The sequence below is a fragment of the Carassius carassius genome, chromosome 31, assembly GCF_963082965.1.
Source record: "Carassius carassius chromosome 31, fCarCar2.1, whole genome shotgun sequence".
Classification (NCBI taxonomy): domain Eukaryota; kingdom Metazoa; phylum Chordata; class Actinopteri; order Cypriniformes; family Cyprinidae; genus Carassius; species Carassius carassius.
In genome coordinates this window covers 21164387-21186690 of record NC_081785.1, presented here as the reverse complement: position 1 = coordinate 21186690, position 22304 = coordinate 21164387, and the positions used below count along the sequence as shown (strand labels likewise).

At 39.2% G+C, this 22304-nt stretch overlaps 1 protein-coding gene across 1 annotated transcript in view; it reads left to right on the top strand.

Annotated features, from left to right (window-relative positions):
• LOC132111726 (calcium permeable stress-gated cation channel 1) overlaps positions 1-21997 on the top strand; it is a 55088-nt gene extending 33091 nt beyond the window's left edge. Inside the window, exons 6-23 of the mRNA XM_059519297.1 lie at positions 3471-3613; positions 5867-5918; positions 6034-6142; positions 6688-6761; positions 6912-6992; positions 7089-7209; positions 7400-7533; positions 8460-8582; positions 12978-13131; positions 13277-13383; positions 14732-14818; positions 15364-15429; positions 15524-15686; positions 16594-16699; positions 17402-17569; positions 19970-20085; positions 20614-20688; positions 20912-21997. Of these exons, the coding sequence (XP_059375280.1) occupies positions 3471-3613; positions 5867-5918; positions 6034-6142; positions 6688-6761; positions 6912-6992; positions 7089-7209; positions 7400-7533; positions 8460-8582; positions 12978-13131; positions 13277-13383; positions 14732-14818; positions 15364-15429; positions 15524-15686; positions 16594-16699; positions 17402-17569; positions 19970-20085; positions 20614-20688; positions 20912-21136 (2104 nt within the window). The 3' untranslated portion in view covers positions 21137-21997. The remainder of the gene's footprint in view (positions 1-3470; positions 3614-5866; positions 5919-6033; positions 6143-6687; positions 6762-6911; positions 6993-7088; positions 7210-7399; positions 7534-8459; positions 8583-12977; positions 13132-13276; positions 13384-14731; positions 14819-15363; positions 15430-15523; positions 15687-16593; positions 16700-17401; positions 17570-19969; positions 20086-20613; positions 20689-20911) is intronic.
• Positions 21998-22304: the final 307 nt, after the last annotated feature.

The window sequence follows — 22304 nt, the reverse complement described above, 5'->3', positions numbered from 1 at the left end:
TTCGGCGCGAAGGACGTTTGTCATTTCGCTTTTCACTTTCGTTTCGACCACGGCGCGAAAGCGCGGCGGTCTGCGAGCGAACTGGAGCGAGTAACCTCGTTTTATTATATTCAAAACCCAATTTGATATGCCGGGGATGGCCTGCCATGCAGCGGCTCGTGCGGCTATGGGTTGAATGTGCTTCGGGCACTGGCCGCCTGTTATGAGGGGACCAGTAGCTCGAGTATGCTGTGCTTGGGACACTGTGGTGACAGCGCTTATTTGTAGGGGTTGCGCACTGCGAAGTGGGCACGCGCGCTACATTTAGAGCACCTCCGGCGCGAGCGGGAAGGTGGGCATGAAAGGGGACCCGAGTGTGTTTTTGTGACACTTGGGGGAGTGTGTATACATGTAGGGGTGCGTACTGTGTAGTGGGCACACTGCCTACATAGAAAAAGCTCTTTTTGTGCTTTATTGAGGTCGCCGTGAAAACAGCGTTTGTGTGCAGGCGTGCGTGCATTGTAACAGGCTCGTTTACTGCAGTATAGACATCTCCAACCGCCTTTAGTGAGGGGATTGGAGGAAGTATGTGAGGTTTCTTGTGTGGTGGTCCGGCCGCAGCGGGACTTAACCACGATCTTTTCAGCACGAAGGTCAGGAGGGCTTCGGAGGCTCGGGGTTCAGCACAATCCTTGGCCGAGGTCCCCGTCTCTCTGGCGGTTTGCGGCTCGTAGAGCGAGAGCGGTGCTGGGTTTTGGTCGCTGGGCGAGACTGTAAGTCTGGCTGCGATGGCTTCGAGGTCTGAGGGGGCGGCGCATTTCTACGGCGTCCCGCAGCAGAGCTAGAGCGTTTCGGCAGGAAGTGTCTCATTGCTTGTGACGTCTTCTGAGCCTCAGTGAAGCATTCAGCGAAACCCTTAACCGACTGGCCAAAGAGGCCGGAAGGCGAGATAGGAGAGTCAAGAAAGGCGGATTTGTCGGCGTCTTTCATCTCCGTGAGCGTGAGCCAGAGGTGTCGCTCTAAAACAGCGAGGCTTGCCATGCTTCGGCCGATCGCTTGTGCTGTGGTCTTTGTCGCACGCAGGGCTAGATCAGTAGCGCTGCGGAGATCTTTAAAGTCATAGGTATCTGGGGCAGACTCGTCCAGGTTACGGAGAAGTCTGGCCTGAAAAACCTGCAGCACAGCCATGGTGTGTAGAGCCGAAGCAGCTTGACCAGCGGAGGTGTATGCTCGGCCAGCGAGAGCTGAGGTGGTGCGGCACGGTTTGGATGGATGCACAGGCTTCGACCGCCATCCTGCGGCTGAGGGCGGGCAGAGGTGTGCAGCAATTGCCTCCTCGAGAGGGGGGAGGCTCTCGTAACCATGCTCTCGGGCGCCGTCGACAGAGGAGAGCGCTGACGAGACAGAAGTTTTCAAGCGTGCGGAGAATGGGGCTTTCCACGACTTCGTGAGTTCATCGTGAACTTCCGGGAAGAAGGGGGCGTTTCTTTGCGGAGGGGCCGAAGGGCGCCCCTGCAAGAACCATTCGTCCAGCCTGCTTTTAGCGGGCTCGTCTGGAGGAGACCAGTCGAGCTGAAGGTCGCTGACAGCCCTTGTAAGCACGCGAGTAAGCTCCGCGTCGATATCAGCGCGTTGTCCGGTGCAGCTGGGGGCTGTAGAGGGGGGGGGGTCCGCAATGGAGCCCGACCATTCCTCACTACTGGACGCGGCGAGAGAAAGGCTGTCGTGTCTGTCCTCTTCCGCCTCAGGCGCTCCGAAGGAGAAGGGGGCGCTGGTGAGCAGAGACTGGCGCTGCTCGTCCACTAAGAGGACAGGCGAAGGAGAGAGAGCGGGCGAGGCACGCGGGGAGTGTTCCGGCGTGAGCTCGCGTGTAGCAGTGTGCTCAGGCATTCTCTGATCGCGGCGTTTCTTACGCGGCACTTGAGAGAGAAGAGGGGGAGCGGGTGGAGCATCGTGGCTGGTTTGAGCTAATCGAGCCCGCAGGGTCGATATAGCCATGTTGTCGCACTCAGGGCAGCCGCCCTTGGAGAGTGCGTTCTCAGCATGCTCGCGGCCCAGGCAGGAGACACAGAGGATGTGGCGGTCCTCGCTGGGCAGAGGGCCTCGGCAGGAAGCGCAGGCCCGAGGCATTTGAAACAACGCCTCGAATTTTGGAGAAAAAAGTGTGATGCAGCGGCAAACACACTAGCTTTATAAAGGATATAGTCACGCCGGATGGCGCAGCAGGAAGCGAGTGCTGAAGGCGGCGTCGAGATGAAGCACGAGCCGACGTCCTCAGATCTGCGTTGCAGTGCTATCCCGCTGAGAGGATTTTTTCGACGGCGTGTAGAGGCTTCTCCGGAGAAGACAGCGAAGTGCAGGTGAGATCGCTGAAGGAGATGAAATCTGATCCCTATGGCGAAGCGGTGGCTTATATAGTTCCAGCCACGCCTATTTTGGCGCGCTCTGACGTCCAATGGGCGCGAAGCGCCCCCATTGGTTCGTTCCTCTCCGCCGCCTCACCATAGGTTGCTGCAGTTGCCACAGCACAGCCAATAAGCGCGCGAGCCGCTTCGCTTAGGTCTGCTGTGCTGCAGCACTGCGTTTTACATTATTTAAAAATTAAGGATAATTTTTGGCTTCATATTCTCGAGAAAAGGGGACCTTTTCCCATAGCGTAAGCTAGCTTACGCAGTACGAGAGTACTCTCGAAAGGGAACAACTGCTTTCTATTTTGAAACATTGTAAAATATAATTTGGTAAAGCTGAATTTTAAGCAGCCATTACTCCAGTTTTCAGTGTCGCATGATCCTTCTGAAATCGTTTTTATATGCTGATTTGGTGCTAAAGAAATATTTCATCTTATAATAATGTTGGAAACAGCTGTTTGCTGTTTTTGTGGAAACTTTTTTCCAGGATTTTTTTGATGAATAGACAGTTAAAAAGAACAGCATGACTGCAGATATTAGAACAGTAGTCTGATTTTCAAGAAAAGCTTCAATGTTATGACTCTAAAATGTCATGTAATGTACAGTAACCAAATCTGTACCTTTTTAGAGAGTTGCACCACATGACATTTTACAACCTGAACTAAACCTTTTTATAAAGCGTGTGAAAAGGGCAAATAATCTGATATTTTAAGAGATTTATCGAACTTGTTATGTGAGTCTGTTTATTTATTTTTTTTGTTTTTTTTTCTATTTTGTTTTGTTTTGAAATTTGTCTTTTGTTTTGTTTTTTGTTTTTTTTCTTTGCTTTTTTTCTTCATTACAATATTAGGACATTGGACAATATTAGGTTACAAATTATTTCTAAAATGATTTGCATGTTTGAATTGCATGTTGTTTGTATTGTTATATAAACAAATGAATAAGAAAAAAAAGAAGTGCATTAAGTTGTTGACCTGTATACTCATCCAACATAAATTTGGATAAAAGTTTCTGCCAAAAAAAAAAAAAATGCAATTGTAAATATTTACTTAATAAAAACTTTTATCCTTATTCTTCCCATAGGGATGAGGAGATCCGCAGTAAATGTGGCATTGATGCGATCACGTACCTGTCTTTCCAGCGGCACATTATCCTGCTCATGACGGTGGTGTGTTTGCTGTCGCTCACCATCATCTTGCCTGTCAACCTTTCTGGAAACCTCCTAGGTACCTCCACCAGATCCAGAACTGCTTGGTTACTGTTTGCTCTAGTAATGCTCAGCCATAGAGGATACATGACCACAGACACAACACATTTGGTATACAGGAAAAGGCAGTACATTTCATAACAACATTACATCATCATTACATCTCAATTCATCAGTGTGCTTGCACCTTAAAAAAAACTTGATAGAACAATCTCATGAATTAGTTTTGACCGATTGTTGGAATATTAGAGTTCCACTCTTAGAAATGACTCTCTTGAAATGCTTAAATGCATGAATGGCATACTCTGAAATTTATCTAAAGCATAAACTAAAAGGAAAATAAAACGTAAAAATGGAATACTTTCTTAAAACCTTTAAATACGACATCATAGGTTGATTTCCTAAGTGTCAGAAATTGATCTGTGGTTCTTTTAAAATATTGACAATGTTTGGATTGGAGTACTAGTGTAGTTCATACTGCACAGTATATACTGTATATAGTATATAATAATCAAACAGTAATATTTACAACAGTAATATCACATATAATCAGTTTAAACAGTTTCATTGCACATCTTTATCGCATCATTTTATTATGTGAAATGTTTAATTCAGCAAGAGGTGTACATCTGTTATCTAAATTGTTATTTTAAATACAGTTTTGTGCAAAAATATCTTAGCATTTGGCAGAAAAAATCAAGTCTGATATGGCTGCATTGTAGCTCATTCTTAACACTGGAAATGTTCTATGCTTTATACTTGTTAGCAAACCTAGTATGTTGTGTAAAGTTTAATGGTCACACTTTATTTTAGGGTCCAATTCTCATTATTAACTAACCATTAACTATGACTTTTGCCTCAATTAACCCCTTATTTGCTGCTTATTAATAGTTTATAAGGTAGTTGTTAAGTTTATGGTATTGGGTAGGATTATGGATGTCATGCATTATATGTACTTTATAAGCACTAATAAACAGCCAATATGTTATTAATAGACATGCTAATACGCAAGTAGTTATTAGTGTGATTTGGACCCTATACTAAAGTGTTACCAGTTTAATGTATACTGTGGTAAGAGTAGAATAGTAGGTAGCATGCTATTGCAAACATATGCATTGCTCTTTTTGTTTGAGCAGTCCAGTACTTTTTACTCAGCAGTGGTGTGAGTTTGACTGAATAATTACAGAAACCAAACCTAATTCTTTTGTTTGCTGCTATTGATATAGAAATGAACCATAATTAACACACTTATCCTTAAATATATCAGTCAGTGAGATGTTTTTTTAGCCCCAAAATCTTGTGTGTCAACGGTGGCTTACTGGTTAGTGTAATGTATCAAAATCGAAATAATCATTATTTTAAATTAATAATAATACTTCATTATATCAGTATATGTTTTTTAATCTATTTTTAGGAAACATAAGAAACAAATACAAGAAGTCTGACCCACCCCAAACTTTTGACAGCCATGTGCATTTTCTGTATGGGAATTGGAGAAATCTGCAGAATCTATTTTAACAAGTTCAAATGCATTAAATGTTGCTGAGAGCTCTACAATAAAGCTTGGAGAACGTCTAACATTTGTGTATGGTTTTGCGGATGCAGATTCCGTGTGGGCCTGTCGATGAATGACTCTAGGAAAAGCCTGGGAAAACTCTTGAAGATGTAGAAGGGCTCAGTCTTAACCCTCCATTAGTGGACGTGTGTAAAAGCGTAATTCAGACCACCCTACAGTGTTTGAAGACGGCTGGGTTGCACGATGGAGGGTTAGAAGGGCCAAGTTAAATATGGGAAAGGCCTTGACTGTCCACGCCACAAGAAGAGCATTGTTAAAAAAGCCACAAGCTTTACCTCATGTTGTTTTCAGACCTGCAATAAGCTTTTCATGTGACTTTCATACGACCTTGGTGGCAGAAGTTTACTGTGGCTCTCTAAAAGCATTAAATGTGGATGTGTGGTAGACCAGTTTGTGGTGCAGTTTCGGGGCCGGCTGGTTAAAATAGGGTGGGAGTTTTGACGCTTACAGTCATCTCTATGCAACTATTTGACACTGTATTTGTGAAATAAATTGGCACATTCACAAATCTGTCATAGCAACCAAACCCAAAGCATAATGATTATGGTGTAGAGAGGTTTTTTTTTATTATTATTACCCATTCAGTTTGCACTGTACCACACAGGCCTCAAATTACTTTCAGAGTTTTATTTTTGACACTGGTATGTGAGGAGTGCATGAAATGTTACACACGTTGTTTATTTCTATGCTTTTCAGGAGATAACCCACAGAATTTCGGCCGAACAACAGTGGTTAATGTTCCTGCACAGTAAGTTTGTTTCTTATGATGAATGTAGACCTGCAAAGCATAACCTTGCTAAGTATGTAGATATTTATGAAGTTGTTGGCATGATTTTAATAACTCTCTTTTCTTTGTGCATTAGGAATGCCTTTCTGTGGCTGCACAGCATCTTTGCTCTGCTGTATTTTGTGATCACAGTGCTGTGCATGGCCCATCATTCCTCACGACTGGAATACAGAGAAGATGAGAAGGTTGGTGGACACCTGTATTCATGTTCATGTGTTACCACACCTCATTTCTGCTCCATAAATGGCACTGCTTTCAACAGTGCTTGCAAGCCGAGTGAGTGCATCCCATGAAAAATTTTCAGGTCTAAAATATGCTTTATTTGTTTTATAATTACATATCATTTAGAATGTATTTATTTTTATATAAATATATAAAGCCATTTTTGGGGGGGGGGGGGGGGGGGGGTTTGATGTGCTTTCATTACAGTTAAGCATATTTCTTATTTTTTAATAAGAGGTTTAGTTAAGAGTTAGTTAAGAGGTTTAATGTTTGTTTGTTTGCAGTTCTTATTGTTGTTATAGTGATTCTAATTAGATTCTCTATAAGTTAATACAATAATGAAAATCAACATGTCTGGACAATGAGTATTATGGACAATGAGTATTCCATGGATTTTAAAGGTTCTTCATTAGAAACATACATGCAAAGAAAGAACCTGTTTCTACAAATGTGTAGCGTTCACCATTCAGGAAAAAAAAACAACAACTTTGATTTATTATTACTGCAGGTGGCCAGAACTCTAATGATAACTTCAGTTCCCAGAGAAATCTCTGATCCCTGCCTGATCACCAAACACCTGCAGTGAGTAAAGAGTTCAGATCTGTTATCCACAGATTACAACTACTGCTTGATCTCCATTCTTCAGCGTATCAGATATTAAATGTCAACACCACCGAGGGCATTCATTTTCTCACTTATTTAAAAGCCAGTGTCTCTTCTATCTCCAAACAGTGAAGCCTACCCTAGCTGCACCGTCACAGACATCCGGTTCTGCTTTGATGTCCAAAAACTGATGAAGCTGGACTCCGAAAGGTCATTTGCATTTGCATATCTCCTGCATGTCATAGAGCTGAGTCTCACAAATAATGCATAATTAAATAATTAAACCGTATTAAAACTATATATCAGGCGAAAAGCTATGAAAGGAAGGCTGTACTTCACAACCAAATCTCAGAAGGAAGGCAGGATCATGATAAAGACTCACCCCTGTGCACAGATCTTCTGCTGTGATATATGTGGCTTTGAACAGGTAAATGTTCCTCACACACTCATGATAGTTATTAGAATTAATATATTTTTTTGTGCAAAAATGATGCCTATAGTGTGGCTGGTACTGCACCTCCTCATGTTGGCCACTGGAGACCACTACACACCAACTATCAATCATGAACCGCTCTTCAAGGAGATGTGATACGCATCTCTCATTGCCTTTTCGTCAGGTGGATGCAGAGCAGTATTACAGTGAACTGGAGGAGAAGCTGACAGATGAGTTTAATGCAGAGAAGAACCGTATCTCTATGAAGAGGCTGGGCATTGCCTTTGTTACCTTCAGAGATGAGAGAATGACTGCAGTGTAAGTCTTGTGGATAAATGGCTGATTATTGAGGTTACATTACGGAAAATCAGCATCATCTTTCAAGAGATGTGTTATTGTTGTTGTATTCATCAGCTTTTCATCAACTCATGAACACTAGTTTGGGAAACCATGGTTTATACATTCAATAATCCAACATATATTATTATTATTACTGTTATAGTAGAATATTTTTCTAATAGAAAAAAACGTTTTTGTATATATATATATATATATATATATATATATATATATATATATATATATATATATATATATATATATATATATGTGTGTGTGTGTGTGTGTGTTTTCTGATTTAGTTTACAAAATAATTTTGAATATCCAGTAGAAAGTATAGATGGATCCTGAGCTAATTAGCAGGGAAAATAAGGCAAAACTTATCTTTAAAAGGGGAAGTTCACCCAAAAATAAATGATGTCATCATTTACTCACCCTCATGGCGTTCCAAACCCATACGATTTTTGTTAATCTTCAAAACGTCTAAAAATTAAGGATTTCTGTCCTTTCATTGAATGTCCAGTCCACCAAAAAAGTGTTAAACTTCAATAAGTAAATCATAAAATGAATCCATATAAAACGAGTGGTTTAATCCAAGTATATATAAATACTGATCAATGCACATATTGTACATGGAGCACATCAAAATCATAAATCAATGCATTAATCTAAGGAAATGTAGTATTTTAAACTCCTTTTTACCAAACCTTTGCATCCTATAACAGCTTTATATATAAGTTTATACAACAGTTAATTCTGGTCCTGACTTCTGATAGGTCAATCCAGTATGTTAAAAACCACATTATAGTAGTCAGTAGTCTGCTCTGTAGACTATATTCACACTCACGTGCCTTATTGCTGAAATACATGCACCTCTTTTACAGTCTGTGCTTATGTTTGTGTAGTATTGTGAAAGACTACAGCCGAGCTCACTGCCGCCACAGACCCCAGCAGTCCAGCATTACAACGGTGGTCCGGTCCCATCAGTGGGGGGTTTCTTACGCCCCGGCCCCTAATGACATCATCTGGTGAGTCGAAACGATAGCCACATCTTTATCTTGAAATAGAAAAAAAGTATACGTAGAAATAACCACAGTGAGGTTATTCCTTTTCAATGACCTGGATTTACTATGTTTTATATGATGTTTTATTTAAGGTTTTTTTTTTTTAAGTATAGTGATCTACAAGCTGAAGTCATATATATTTTTCATGACATGCTTTGTTCCAGACCATTACACTTGGGTTTGAGAGATGAAATTGTATTAATTAAATCTCAATCTGAGTTTGTTCCTAGACAGCCACTGTGAAAGCCATTATATCTCTTACATAATATGTGTTGAGAATCATATACTGAGCGAGTGTGAGTGTGTGTGGGTGTGCGTGTGGGGGGGGGGCAGTTTCAACCTGTCTTTCTGCTGGACAAATGTGTGTGTGTGTGTGCGTGCGCGCATTTGTCTGAATTCAAAACTTTCTTTTTTTATGGATATAAGCTCTTCTAGCATGTTTGCTTCTTATTAAAGCAATTTATTGAAGTGTGAATGTGCATTCAATGTGCATTCATAGAATGAATGGTTTTGCAATTTTGGAAAATTTCTCAGTGGAAACAAATACTTCTGAAATTTGTTTATTCCTATTTCACGTTGTTACACTTTTCATGTGCATTGGTTTTTACTTAAAAGAATAGTTCACAAAAAATTATATTTTCTTTTGTGGTAAACAGTATAAGATAGAAATATATATATATACATATGTATATATGTATATACACAGTACAGACCAAAAGTTTGGACACACTTTCTCATTCAAAGAGTTTTCTTTATTTTCATGACTATGAAAATTGTAGAGTCACACTGAAGGCATCAAAACTATGAATTAACACAAATGGAATTATATATGGAATTATATACATAACAAAAAAGTGTGAAACAACTGAAAATATGTCATATTCTAGGTTCTTCAAAGTAGGCACCTTTTGCTTTGATTACTGCTTTGCACACTCTTGGCATTCTCTTGATGAGCTTAAAGAGGTAGTCACCTGAAATGGTCTTCCAACAGTCTTGAAGGAGTTCCCCGAGAGATGCTTAGCACTTGTTGGCCCTTTTGCCTTCTGTCTGCAGTCCAGCTCACCCCTAAACCATCTCGATTGGGTTCAGGTCCGGTGACTGTGGAGGCCAGGTCATCTGGCGCAGCACCCCATCACTCTCCTTCTTGGTCAAATAGCCCTTGATGCCTTCAGTGTGACTCTACACAGCAAAAAAATCTGAGTGAAATTAACTCTGCTGGGAGTACATGTGAGACCACACTCAAGAGTGTGAAAGTGTTAAAATAGGAGTGTTAAATTAACACTGAAGCTGAGTTAAAGTTAATGAGATAATTAAGTGATTAATTGAGTGATGATTGACCATTATTGACGAGACCTGATGTTAACATGCAGAATCAACAAAGACGAAAATCACTATTTTTATGGTATCACCATTATAGTGGTCAATGTTTGCTTTAGTTGGGCTCTTGAACCCTAAAGTGTTAAAGTCAGATTTTAATTGGCTGTTATAACGGAGTTTTAAAACTGATGGACAAGCAAAAACTCCGCTGACTACAAAGACTATTGTTATTCTTGAATTACTGAGTTAAAGTTACATTGTTGATTATTGCAGCCCTATGGTTGTTCAACAAAGTATTTCCAGCATTTTAAATACAATCTGAGGAATTTCTTAAAAGTTGTTTGTTCAAAAATCTTTCAAAAGAGTCTTTCAGTTATACATGCAAACATCAAGAATTAACCTGTCAATCTCAACAATGGTGAACATCCAAAAAGCATGTTGCAGTGCATTCTGGGTGCCACCTATCAAAATTCATCCATGGCTCCCATGATGCATTGCGGCATGAATAAACTATTAGCTGAATTGCTTCAGTAATTTCCTTTATTCTTATTATTCTATTTTTGTTTTTTATGTTTCTTTTAGTAGTTTGTTTTCTAATGTTTAGAGTTGTTCTATTTTTCTGAATATGCTGTTTGTCACCGTTGTTGAGATTCCTACACTAATTTTTTATGTATTTGTGTGCCTAAAGCAAGCTTTTCTTATGATCAGAACAACTTTCAAGAAATCATTTTAATTAGTGGGTACTGTACAATAACAGGGTTTTTATAATCATTGAGGTCAATCAAATCTGTTTAGGCTTTAAATGAGTTTGTTGATTCAGGTCAAATGCCCATGCTTTGATTTTTTTCTTGTCTGTTTGTTACAATTCAGTTGTAACAGCCAAACCAAATCTGACTTTAAAAATGTTAAGGCTCAAGAGACCAACTAAAGCAAACACTGACCACTATAATGGTGACAAAATAGTGATTTTCATCTTTGTTGATTCTGCATGTTAACATCAGGTCTCGTCAATAATGGTCAATCATCCCTCAATTAATCACTTAATTATCTCATTAACTTTAACTCAGCTTCAGTGTTAATTTAACACTCCTATTTTAACACTTTCACACTCTTGAGTGTGGTCTCACATGTACTCCCAGTCAGATTTTTTTGCTGTGTACAATTTTCATAGTCATGAAAATAAAGAAAACTCTTTGAATGAGAAGGTGTGTCCAAACTTTTGGTCTGTACTGTATATATATATACAACCCGAATTCCGGAAAAGTTGGGACGTTTTTTAAATTTTAATAAAATGAAAACTAAAGGAATTTCAAATCACATGAGCCAATATTTTATCCACAATAGAACATAGATAACGTAGCAAATGTTTAAACTGAGAAATTTTACACTTTTATCCACTTAATTAGCTCATTTAAAATTTAATGCCTGCTACAGGTCTCAAAAAAGTTGGCACAGGGGCAACAAATGGCTAAAAAAGCAAGCAGTTTTGAAAAGATTCAGCTGGGAGAACATCTAGTGATTAATTAAGTTAATTGATATCAGGTCTGTAACATGATTAGCTATAAAAGCTTTGTCGTAGAGAAGCAGAGTCTCTCAGAAGTAAAGATGGGCAGAGGCTCTCCAATCTGTGAAAGACTGCGTAAAAAAATTGTGGAAAACTTTAAAAACAATGTTCCTCAACGTCAAATTGCAAAGGCTTTGCAAATCTCATCATCTACAGTGCATAACATCATCAAAAGATTCAGAGAAACTGGAGAAATCTCTGTGCGTAAGGGACAAGGCCGGAGACCTTTATTGAATGCCCGTGGTCTTCGGGCTCTCAGACGACACTGCATCACTCATCGGCATGATTGTGTCAATGACATTACTAAATGGGCCCAGGAATACTTTCAGAAACCACTGTTGGTAAACACAATCCGCCGTGCCATCAGCAGATGCCAACTAAAGCTCTATCATGCAAAAAAGGAAGCCATATGTGAACATGGTCCAGAAGCGCCGTCGTGTCCTGTGGGCCAAGGCTCATTTAAAATGGACTATTTCAAAGTGGAATAGTGTTTTATGGTCAGACGAGTCCAAATTTGACATTCTTGTTGGAAATCACGGACGCCGTGTCCTCCGGGCTAAAGAGGAGGGAGACCTTCCAGCATGTTATCAGCGTTCAGTTCAAAAGCCAGCATCTCTGATGGTATGGGGGTGCATAAGTGCATATGGTATGGGCAGCTTGCATGTTTTGGAAGGCTCTGTGAATGCTGAAAGGTATATAAAGGTTTTAGAGCAACATATGCTTCCCTCCAAACAACGTCTATTTCAGGGAAGGCCTTGTTTATTTCAGCAGGACAATGCAAAACCACATACTGCAGCTATAACAACAGCATGGCTTCGTCGTAGAAGAGTCCGGGTGCTAACCTGGCCTGCCTGCAGTCCAGATCTTTCACCTATAGAGAACATTTGGCGCATCATTAAACGAAAAATACGTCAAAGACGACCACGAACTCTTCAGCAGCTGGAAATCTATATAAGGCAAGAATGGGACCAAATTCCAACAGCAAAACTCCAGCAACTCATAGCCTCAATGCCCAGACGTCTTCAAACTGTTTTGAAAAGAAAAGGAGATGCTACACCATGGTAAACATGCCCCGTCCCAACTATTTTGAGACCTGTAGCAGAAATCAAAATTGAAATGAGCTCATTTTGTGCTGAAATTGTAAACTTTCTCAGTTTAAACATTTGCTATGTTATCTATGTTCTATTGTGAATAAAATATTGGCTCATGTGATTTGAAAGTCTTTTAGTTTTCATTTTATTAAAATTTAAAAAACGTCCCAACTTTTCCGGAATTCGGGTTGTAGATCTGGAAGACCAGATGGCCAGCTAAAACAACTGAACATCAGTTTGGTCAGTTTTTGGAGACCAAGTTTTCGTTTTTTTTCTTTTTATGTAATAGTTGCTGAACATCCCACTTATTCTTGGAGAGCACACACTGTCTGTCCTGTAACTGTAGTTGAGACCTTGTTGTGTTGATTAGTGCCTATGTTCGTCCAGGGAAAATCTGTCAGTGTGCGGTTCTCGCTGGTGGCTCCGCTGCGCCCTGCTCAACATTCTGCTCTTCTTCCTGCTCTTCTTTCTCACGACCCCTGCTATCATCGTAAACACTATGGACAAGTTCAACGTCACCCGGCCAGTAGAAAGCTTAAGGGTCAGTGACCATCAAAGCAGTTTTACAACTGTCCTGCTGTATCACGCAACATTAGAATGTAAAATAAAACTGAAAGTGCTTTTGTGTGTGGTTTTCGGAAGTTGTATGTTTTGAATCTGATCTTTTACTTTCTTCTACTGTCTAGAACCCAGTTATTACCCAGTTCTTGCCCACCCTGCTCCTGTGGGCCTTTTCCATTCTCCTGCCCTTCATTGTGTACTATTCATCTTTCTTTGAGCACCACTGGACCAGGTATGATGCTGTTTCCATCATCTGACTTCAAAATCAGACTTTTGTGGAAAGTCTACTACAGTTTTCGGGATTCTTTATTTTGGGGGATTTTAGAAAGTTCAAAATAGTTCATTCAAAATACTTGTTTTATTCATATTTCATAATTTAGCTATAGTTTTAACATGATAATTGGCATAAATTAAAGGCCGTACAAATACTACCATAATGCATAAAAACCTTTTAAGTTAACAAATATATTAGAATTGACATTAAAATAGTGAGAATGTGATTTTCTTGCATTGTGATAATGTGAATTTGGGGAAGGTGTTGCTTGATTCATACTGTAACTGTGAACATTGCACACACACAAATAATAAATTCATGAAGTGGCTCAGGCCTAAATTCCTAACGCAGTACCAACATTCCTCACACATACACATTTATTAAAGGGATACACATACACGCATACATTTAATTAAATGATTATTCTGTCATTATTTACTCACCCTCATGTCATTCCAAGCATGTGCAAAAGAAGAATGTTTTGGTTCACATCGACTTCCGTTGTATGGAGGGAAAAAAAACACTAAGACGTTTAAGCATCAAAATTAATCACACAGATTTGAAACTGCATGAATGTAAGTAAATGATGACAGAAATTGCATTTTTTGGGTGAATGATCCATTCAATACAATCATACACATACACAGTCCTATACACATATGATGTTTAGCAGAAGTATAGTGACCCAAAGACCAGTGTAAGTTTGTGCTGTTGGTAGTTGTATTTGCAGTGCAGCTGCAATATATTGCATAAACATGTTCATATCTGTGCACAAACATATTGCATAACTGCAGAACAACCCCCAAACCAGTCTCCCACCCACCCATGTACAACACGTTTACACGGTGTCCCTGTCTCTTGAGCTCTCTGCTTGCCTCTCCAGGCTTGTTGTCATAGTGATCATAACAAGGGAATAATCATATGCACACCGGCGGCGTCTTTCACAGAGTCACATTATAGCTCATGTGGATCAAAACCTCATGTATATTGTGCAACTGCAGAACCTGCGACACTTGATGATCTGTTGTCTTTACAGTGGAAACACTGATGATTAATATGCACAACATAAATCAACTTAATACATTTCCTTTTTTTATTATGAAATATGTCACTTAATTGGGTTGCCAACGCAGTTTTATGTTGACTTTAACCACAAACAGTCTGTCTAGTAGAAGAACTGGTGTGAAAATGGAAAAGAAAGGAACGATTAATCATGTAAAGATTAAAATGTATTTATTATTTCATATATTTATTCTAGTTGCTTGGTTCAGTTGTAATGTATGTGTGTAATGTGTGTCTCTTTCAGGTCCGGTGAGAATCAGGTCACTATGCATAAATGCTTTCTACTGCTAGTCTTCATGGTAATCATTCTGCCATCACTGGGTCTATCCAGGTAAACATCCTATAATCGGAAAACCTGTGATTATATGCTATAAAAAACAATCAATAAAAGCATTTCAATAAAATTGACATTTCATTAGCAAGTAAAAAAATGTCATTTTGTCTCAGAATAAAATTTTCCCTTAGATACAGTACGACATATGTGGGTCAATGATAAACAAGTATGTCCTACTTATGCCAATTTCAGTCTTTTAATGAGGCTATTTTCTTTTCTTTTTTTTCAGTTCACAGACAGATAGATCACCTTAATATTATATAATAGAAAATTCCTTTTTACGAACCTCATTTTAAATATGTTTCAATTATATCAAGCATATGTTTTAACTCACACAACATAAAACAATAGATAAAGGCTTTGAGTATGTATCCAAAAACTTTGTGGCTAGCGAACATTAGTGGATAATTTTCATAGTTAATAACTCTGCTAGGACACCTGCTTGACCTTGAGGAGAACTGGCATCATATATATTTTTTGGTAGCCACTGTATATATAATGTACAGTATTATACATTATATATCTTCTTGTCTGCTCCCCAGCTTGGATTTGTTCTTCAGGTGGCTCTTTGACATCCACTTCCTGGATGAAACAGATGTGAAGTTTCAGTAAGTTCTTAATGTTGCTGAAATCTACAGATGTTGGTTGGTTTATTTAGTTGCATAATTCGTTGAGACCTACAACCAATCTGTTTTCCCTCAGATGTGTGTTTTTGCCTGATAACGGAGCTTTTTTTGTGAACTACGTGGTCACGTCCAGTCTGATCGGAACGGTCATGGAGCTTCTGCGTATTCCGGCTCTACTGGTGTACTCTGTTCGCCTTTGCTTTGCCAAATCTAAAGCTGAGCGCATCCACGTTAAAAGAGTGAGTTGTGATTGAAGGATCTCATGGCTAAAGGCTTCATTTATTTGATCAATTGTACCTGATCAAATATAGCAACAATAGTTACAATTTAAATATAACTCTTGTTGTCTATCCCTGTGATTGCAAAGCTGAATTTTCATCAGCTATTACTGATGCTAATGCTAATCTTAGCATCAGCTATTAGCTGATGCTAATTTGCTTCTAAAGAAAAATGTTTTATTTTAAAAGTGGAAAACAGTTGCAGTACTTTATATTGTTTTGGAAACCATGATGAATTGAAAGTTAAAAACACCAGCATTTATTTGAAATAGATTTAGTTTTGTACCATGTAAAAGTCTTGACTGTCACTTTTGATCAATCGAATACAAACTTACTGAATAAAAGTATTCATTTCTTTTAAAAAATATCAATAAAATGTAAACATTATTGTATGTATATGTAAAAATTATACTTAAGTATAGTAATAATGTGTATAGTATTTACCTAGGGAAAAAAAAACAATAAATAAAATAATCTGTATTAATAGCACTTTATTAATATTCTTTATTCACATTCATGTTGCTCCAAATGCATACACTATGAAACTAAAGAAGAAATACATCCTTGATGAATAAAGGTTTTAAAAATTTGTATATAGCTGTATATATGAATATATAATTAAACTGATATTGATCGTAATTGTCCAAAGTCCCTAATTGGATAGTTTCCCCAAGGAAAGGATAACTCTTTGATTATTTATTCACATTCAGGTCATTCCAGATGCATACAGTGTTACTTTTTCTGTGGAACACTAAAAGAGACGAAGAATCTTCACACTGCTCTTTTCCATACAATGACTCTTCATAGGCATTGTCAAGAAATGGCAATAAAAAACACTAACAACCTGTTTCTCCATTCTCATCCTCAGAGTCAGGCCTATGAGTTTCAGTTTGGTCTTGAGTATGCCTGGACCATGTGCATATTTTCAGTCAGTATGACCTACAGCATCACCTGCCCCATCATTGTACCTTTTGGTGAGTCTGTGTAGTTTTGACTTTATTATTTGACAACAAACAGGCTTTTCTTTACTTTTTCTGCTCCCTAATTCCTCTTTTCCCCCCAGTTTGCACTCAGATCCAATTGTCTATCGTCTCCACTGGAATCGTTTGTGTCATATTTTTTCTTTTCCTCTCATTTTCTCAGTTCCTTTCTACCCACAGCTCTCTTTCATTCTTCCCGTCAGTCTTGATTTTTACCTCAGTGCGTGCTCTAATACCTTGTTCCCATCCTCATTCAGTGTGTGGGCGTCTGAGCCGTATCTCCAACAGCATCTCAGTATCACAGTGTGACATGGCCATTAGGTGTGAACCCGCTGTATGCTTCCAGACGCTCCGACCCGTCTAGCCGAGATCCAGACGCCCACTCCACTCCTGTTCTGTCACCAATACAGACCATGACTGTTTATTTACTATAGGCTCACATCCATCATCATGATTTTTCACTTAGTTCTGAATTCATTTGGCAACTTCCATTCACGTGTGGTCTATGTAAAAAGGTATACTTATAAATATTATACCTGAGAAGATGCATACAAGGACAGGGACACTACATACAAAATGACTTTACCTGCAAAGCATTGCTGCTGGGCCATCTGAAAAGCACTTTTAAAAATGTCAGTGTAATTTAGAAAGATCAAAGATTATTTGATAACTTCAGTTCATTTGTTCATTTTGCAGGGTTGCTGTACCTTGTGCTGAAGCATATGGTAGATCGCCATAATATCTACTACGCCTATTTACCCACAAAGCTCAGCCAGCGGATCCATTCAGCCGCCATCAGTCAAGTGGTGGTGGCGCCCATTCTCTGCATGTTCTGGCTGCTGTTCTTCTCTGTGCTCAGACTGGGTAGGTTTACACATCATGCCTTATCAAATTTATGGGGCACATGCCGCCTCAAATTTGGGACCGTCCAGTGTGACAGTCATGGCTTCATACATACATACATATATATATATATATATATATATATATATATATATATATATATATATATATACACACTCACCTAAAGGATTATTAGGAACACCTGTTCAATTTCCTATTAATGCAATTATCTAATCAACCAATCACATGGCAGTTGCTTCAATGCATTCAGGGGTGTGGTCCTGGTCGAGACAATCTCCTGAACTCCAAACTGAATGTCAGAATGGGAAAGAAAGGTGATTTAAGCAATTTTGAGCGTGGCATGGTTGTTGGTGCCAGACGGGCCGGTCTGAGTATTTCACAATCTGCTCAGTTACTGGGATTTTCACACACAACCATTTCTAGGGTTTACAAAGAATGGTGTGAAAAGGGAAAAACATCCAGTATGCGGCAGTCCTGTGGGCGAAAATGCCTTGTTGATGCTAGAGGTCAGAGAAGAATGGGCCGACTGATTCAAGCTGATAGAAGAGCAATTTTGACTGAAATAACCACTCGTTACAACCGAGGTATGCAGCAAAGCATTTGTGAAGCCACAACACGCACAACCTTGAGGCGGATGGGCTACAACAGCAGACGACCCCACCGGGTACCACTCATCTCCACTACAAATAGGAAAAAGAGGCTACAATTTGCACAAGCTCACCAAAATTGGACAGTTGAAGACTGGAAAAATGTTGCCTGGTCTGATGAGTCTCGATTTCTGTTGAGACATTCAGATGGTAGAGTCAGAATTTGGCGTAAACAGAATGAGAACATGGATCCATCGTGCCTTGTTACCACTGTGCAGGCTGATGGTGGTGGTGTAATGGTGTGGGGGATGTATTCTTGGCACACTTTAAGCCCCTTTTGTGCCAATTGGACATTGTTTAAATGCCACTGCCTACCTGAGCATTGTTTCTGACCATGTCCATCCCTTTATGACCACCATGTACCCATCCTCTGATGGTTACTTCCAGCAGGATAATGCACCATGTCACAAAGCTCGAATCATTTCAAATTGGTTACTTGAACATGACAATGAGTTCACTGTACTAAAATGGCCTCCACAGTCACCAGATCTCAACCCAATAGAGCATCTTTGGGATGTGGTGGAACGGGAGCTTCGTGCTCTGGATGTGCATCCCACAAATCTCCATCAATTGCAAGATGTGATCCTACCAATATGGGCTCACATTTCTAAAGAATGCTTTCAGCACCTTGTTGAATCAATGCCACATAGAATTAAGGCAGTTCTTAAGACGAAAGGGTGTCAAACACAGTATTAGTATGGTGTTCCTAATAATCCTTTAGGTGAGTATATATATATATATATTAAACTGATATTGATAGTAATAGTCCAAAGCCCTTAATGGGATAGTTTCCCCAAGAAAAGGATAATTCTTTGATTATTTATTCACATTCATGTCTTTCCAAATGCATACAATGTTAAAGGGATAGTTTACCCCAAAATGAAAATTACCCCATAATTTACTCACCCTCGAGCCATCCTAGGTGTATATGACTTTATTCTTTCAGATAAATCCAATCAGAGTTATATTAAAAAATGTCCTGGCTCTTCCGAGATTTATAATGGCAGTGAAAGCGTGTTATTTTTCAATAGTCCAAAAAAAAAAAAGTCAGATAAAGCACATCCATCCACCATAAAAAGAGTCCCACAGGACTCTGGGGGGTAATAAAGACCTCCTGTAGAGAATCAATGCGTTTTTGTAAGAAAAATATTCATATTTAAAACTTCATAAATGGTAATCTCTAGATTCTGATAAATGTTGTATGTGCATTCACAATAGAACACTGTTCCGGTGGATCATGTAGGACATAGCGTATGGTCCGGTGAAAAATTGACGAATGCGTAAGTGCAGCGGAGAGAGCAAAATTTGAAGTACAAAATGAAGATTTATAAAGAAAAATGTCTGAGGATCTCCAAATAAGCCAAGAGAAAACTGTTTTTCCTTTGTTTAAGTAAAGAACCTTTGCTTCCTTTGCTCCTGTAAACAAACGTTGGCTCTCATGAGACTAGCATATTTTCATTTATGCCCCCCCCCCCAAATTATTGCTGCATTAATTTCAAATACTAAGCCACTTTGACAGAAGCTAATGAAAGCCATGAAAATCATGAAAATTGCAGTCAAGACTGTGGTCTTGTAAGTATATTTAAAAAAGTAAATTTCCAGAACCAGACCCAAATCACGAGACTAATAATGAGACCCATACTACGGCCATGTTTATGTGGTCTTGAGAGATCTTAAGACCAAGATCGTAAAGATCAGGTCTCCAGCTCTGTCCCATATAAAAACAAAAACTTGTGGTTTATCTCTTGTGCAGGTCCAGTGCAGCCTATCACTCTGTTCACATTCATAACTCTCTTGTGCTGTATTGCCTTCTCCTGCTTTGGCTTCTGTCTGAAAAAACTACGACCTGACAGATCGACAAGCTATCAGGTCAGTGATAAAACCTCAATCTTGATGATTTGTAGAAGAATGATGGATATGGTGGTAAAACTGTAAGTTGATGAGTGAATAGGTTCAGACCAAACTCAGACCAAACTTGCTTTTCAAAACAGCACACAGTGGTGTTTTGTTAATTAACTGGTCGAGTGAATGATTCAACGACCCATTCATATAGATGTATCACCCAGAGTTTGATTCCCAGGGAGTGTATTAACTAAAAATTATAAAAAATTATACCTTGAATGCATTGTCACTATGTATTTGCAGTTGGCCCATCTATGTTTCATCCATAAATACTCCCAAATATGTATAAACCTGGACTTAGTTGTGTTTGGAAAACAGGAAAGTTTATGTTTGTTATATTAACAACTAGATCCATTTATCCAACGGTGCAGCATTGAAAACACTGAGATGAAATTATTTTAGATGGGCTATGAAAATAAGCTGTCAAAGATGATTTATTTAGGAAAATAATATCTTCAGGTGGTAAAAACCGACTGTTATTTTGTTTTGTTGCAGATGTCTGATCAGACGACAGAAGGAGGCTTTACTGATGAAGAAAGAAGCACAGTTTCCACCACAACCACAGCTAATGTACCTGTTCACCCAGTCACATCTCATTTCATTCATCCACTTTCTTTTCAAGTCCCCCTTGTGAAATTTAATTTGTCTCTCTCCTCTCGTCTCCTCTACGGCTTCCACTCACAGTGTCAAATATACTTCACATATCACATGTTACATAAACAAAAAAAGAAGCTCTTAAGATAATGACTCTCTTGCTGTCCATCTAGTTACCTCTCGTTCTTTCCCTCCTCAGCTTTTTATAGCCTCCGTGTTGCTGGAGCCAGAGCTGGGCCTGACTCCCATGCCTTCTCCTGCCCACCAGAGCTACGGCACCATGGGGAACAGCCAGAGTTCAGTGCATGACGCTGAAGGGGTGGAGGAGAAGGATCTGGAAGAAACTTTGGAAACTGAACTCAAGGATGATCCAAATACCAGCTGCCCGAGCCCTCTCATGGATAGTCCTGTAGGTTTCCAGTGACCAAGCTGTCCCCCGTTCCTACTCCCTAACGCTAAAGCTCCATGCCTCATCTTAGCTAGTGGCTGATAAAGAGGCACTATGCTGCAAAATTAGTCCTCTACAACCTCCATTTACGAGTAAAAGAAAACAAATTGCAGCCATGCAAGCAAACTGCTTCAAAAAGCTAGTTGGGAATTCACTGACATGGCAGTTTTAGTTCTGAGGACTTTGATGAGCTTTCAAAGAAGTATCTGAAGTGGATAGAAGCAAAGATCTAGAAGAACGAGACCAGCCAATTCTCTTGCTCGGTCTATGCTTTCTACTTTCTTCTGTATTTTTCTTTTCTCTTTAAATGGCGTTAATTTGTGTCTGGCAGTTTGTTTGACTGAAGCTTGGGACATTGCATTTGGACAGATTTTTCAATGTATTTTATATGCATAGTCACATTGTATAGCCCCAAAGAGTTGAGACATCCAAATCTTATTTGCTTTAATATTACTCCTTTTGCTGTTTGTGCTTATTGTTATTTTTATTCAGTATTTGTATTTTAGCTATTGTACGTAATTGTGCAACTATGTGAGAGGGCGTTTTTCCTAATATTAGATTTTATTACTGTTATTAACACCCTCAACCTTTATTGATGTGTTTGCCACAGTCAGTCGCTCCCAATTATTGTTTGTTTTGCAGTGACAATAGCAGTTGTGTTGTGCATACTGCAGTCAATTGGCACTTCAGTAGATTTCAAAGTCAACGAGGCACTCATTCCATAATTTGTTTGCTTTTTCTTTCTTGTGAAGTTCAGTCAGTTGTTTGGTCTGTGGAAGAGATGTGAGAGGACATTCGAAAGTGAACCTTTTCACTGACTAATATACAGTCACATTTAGCAGAAAAAGTGCAAAAACAATCAGTTTGCAGGAAAAACACTAAAAAGACCTAGTAATGATCAAAGTAATGATCAAAAAGGCTTAAGCTCTACTGGCAGCATATATTTGACTACCTTAGTTTGTACATTAATGCATTGAGAGTATGGTCTATGGAGCATTCCAGAGGGTTTCAGCTCTAAATAAATCACTCATTTTAAAGCTCCAGGCAAAATAATAGACTAGGAGCCACTGGCTTCTTAAGTCTTTTTGTCTTTTTTGGCCAACAAATTATGTAATTGTGGTAACACTAGTATAGGGAGCAATTC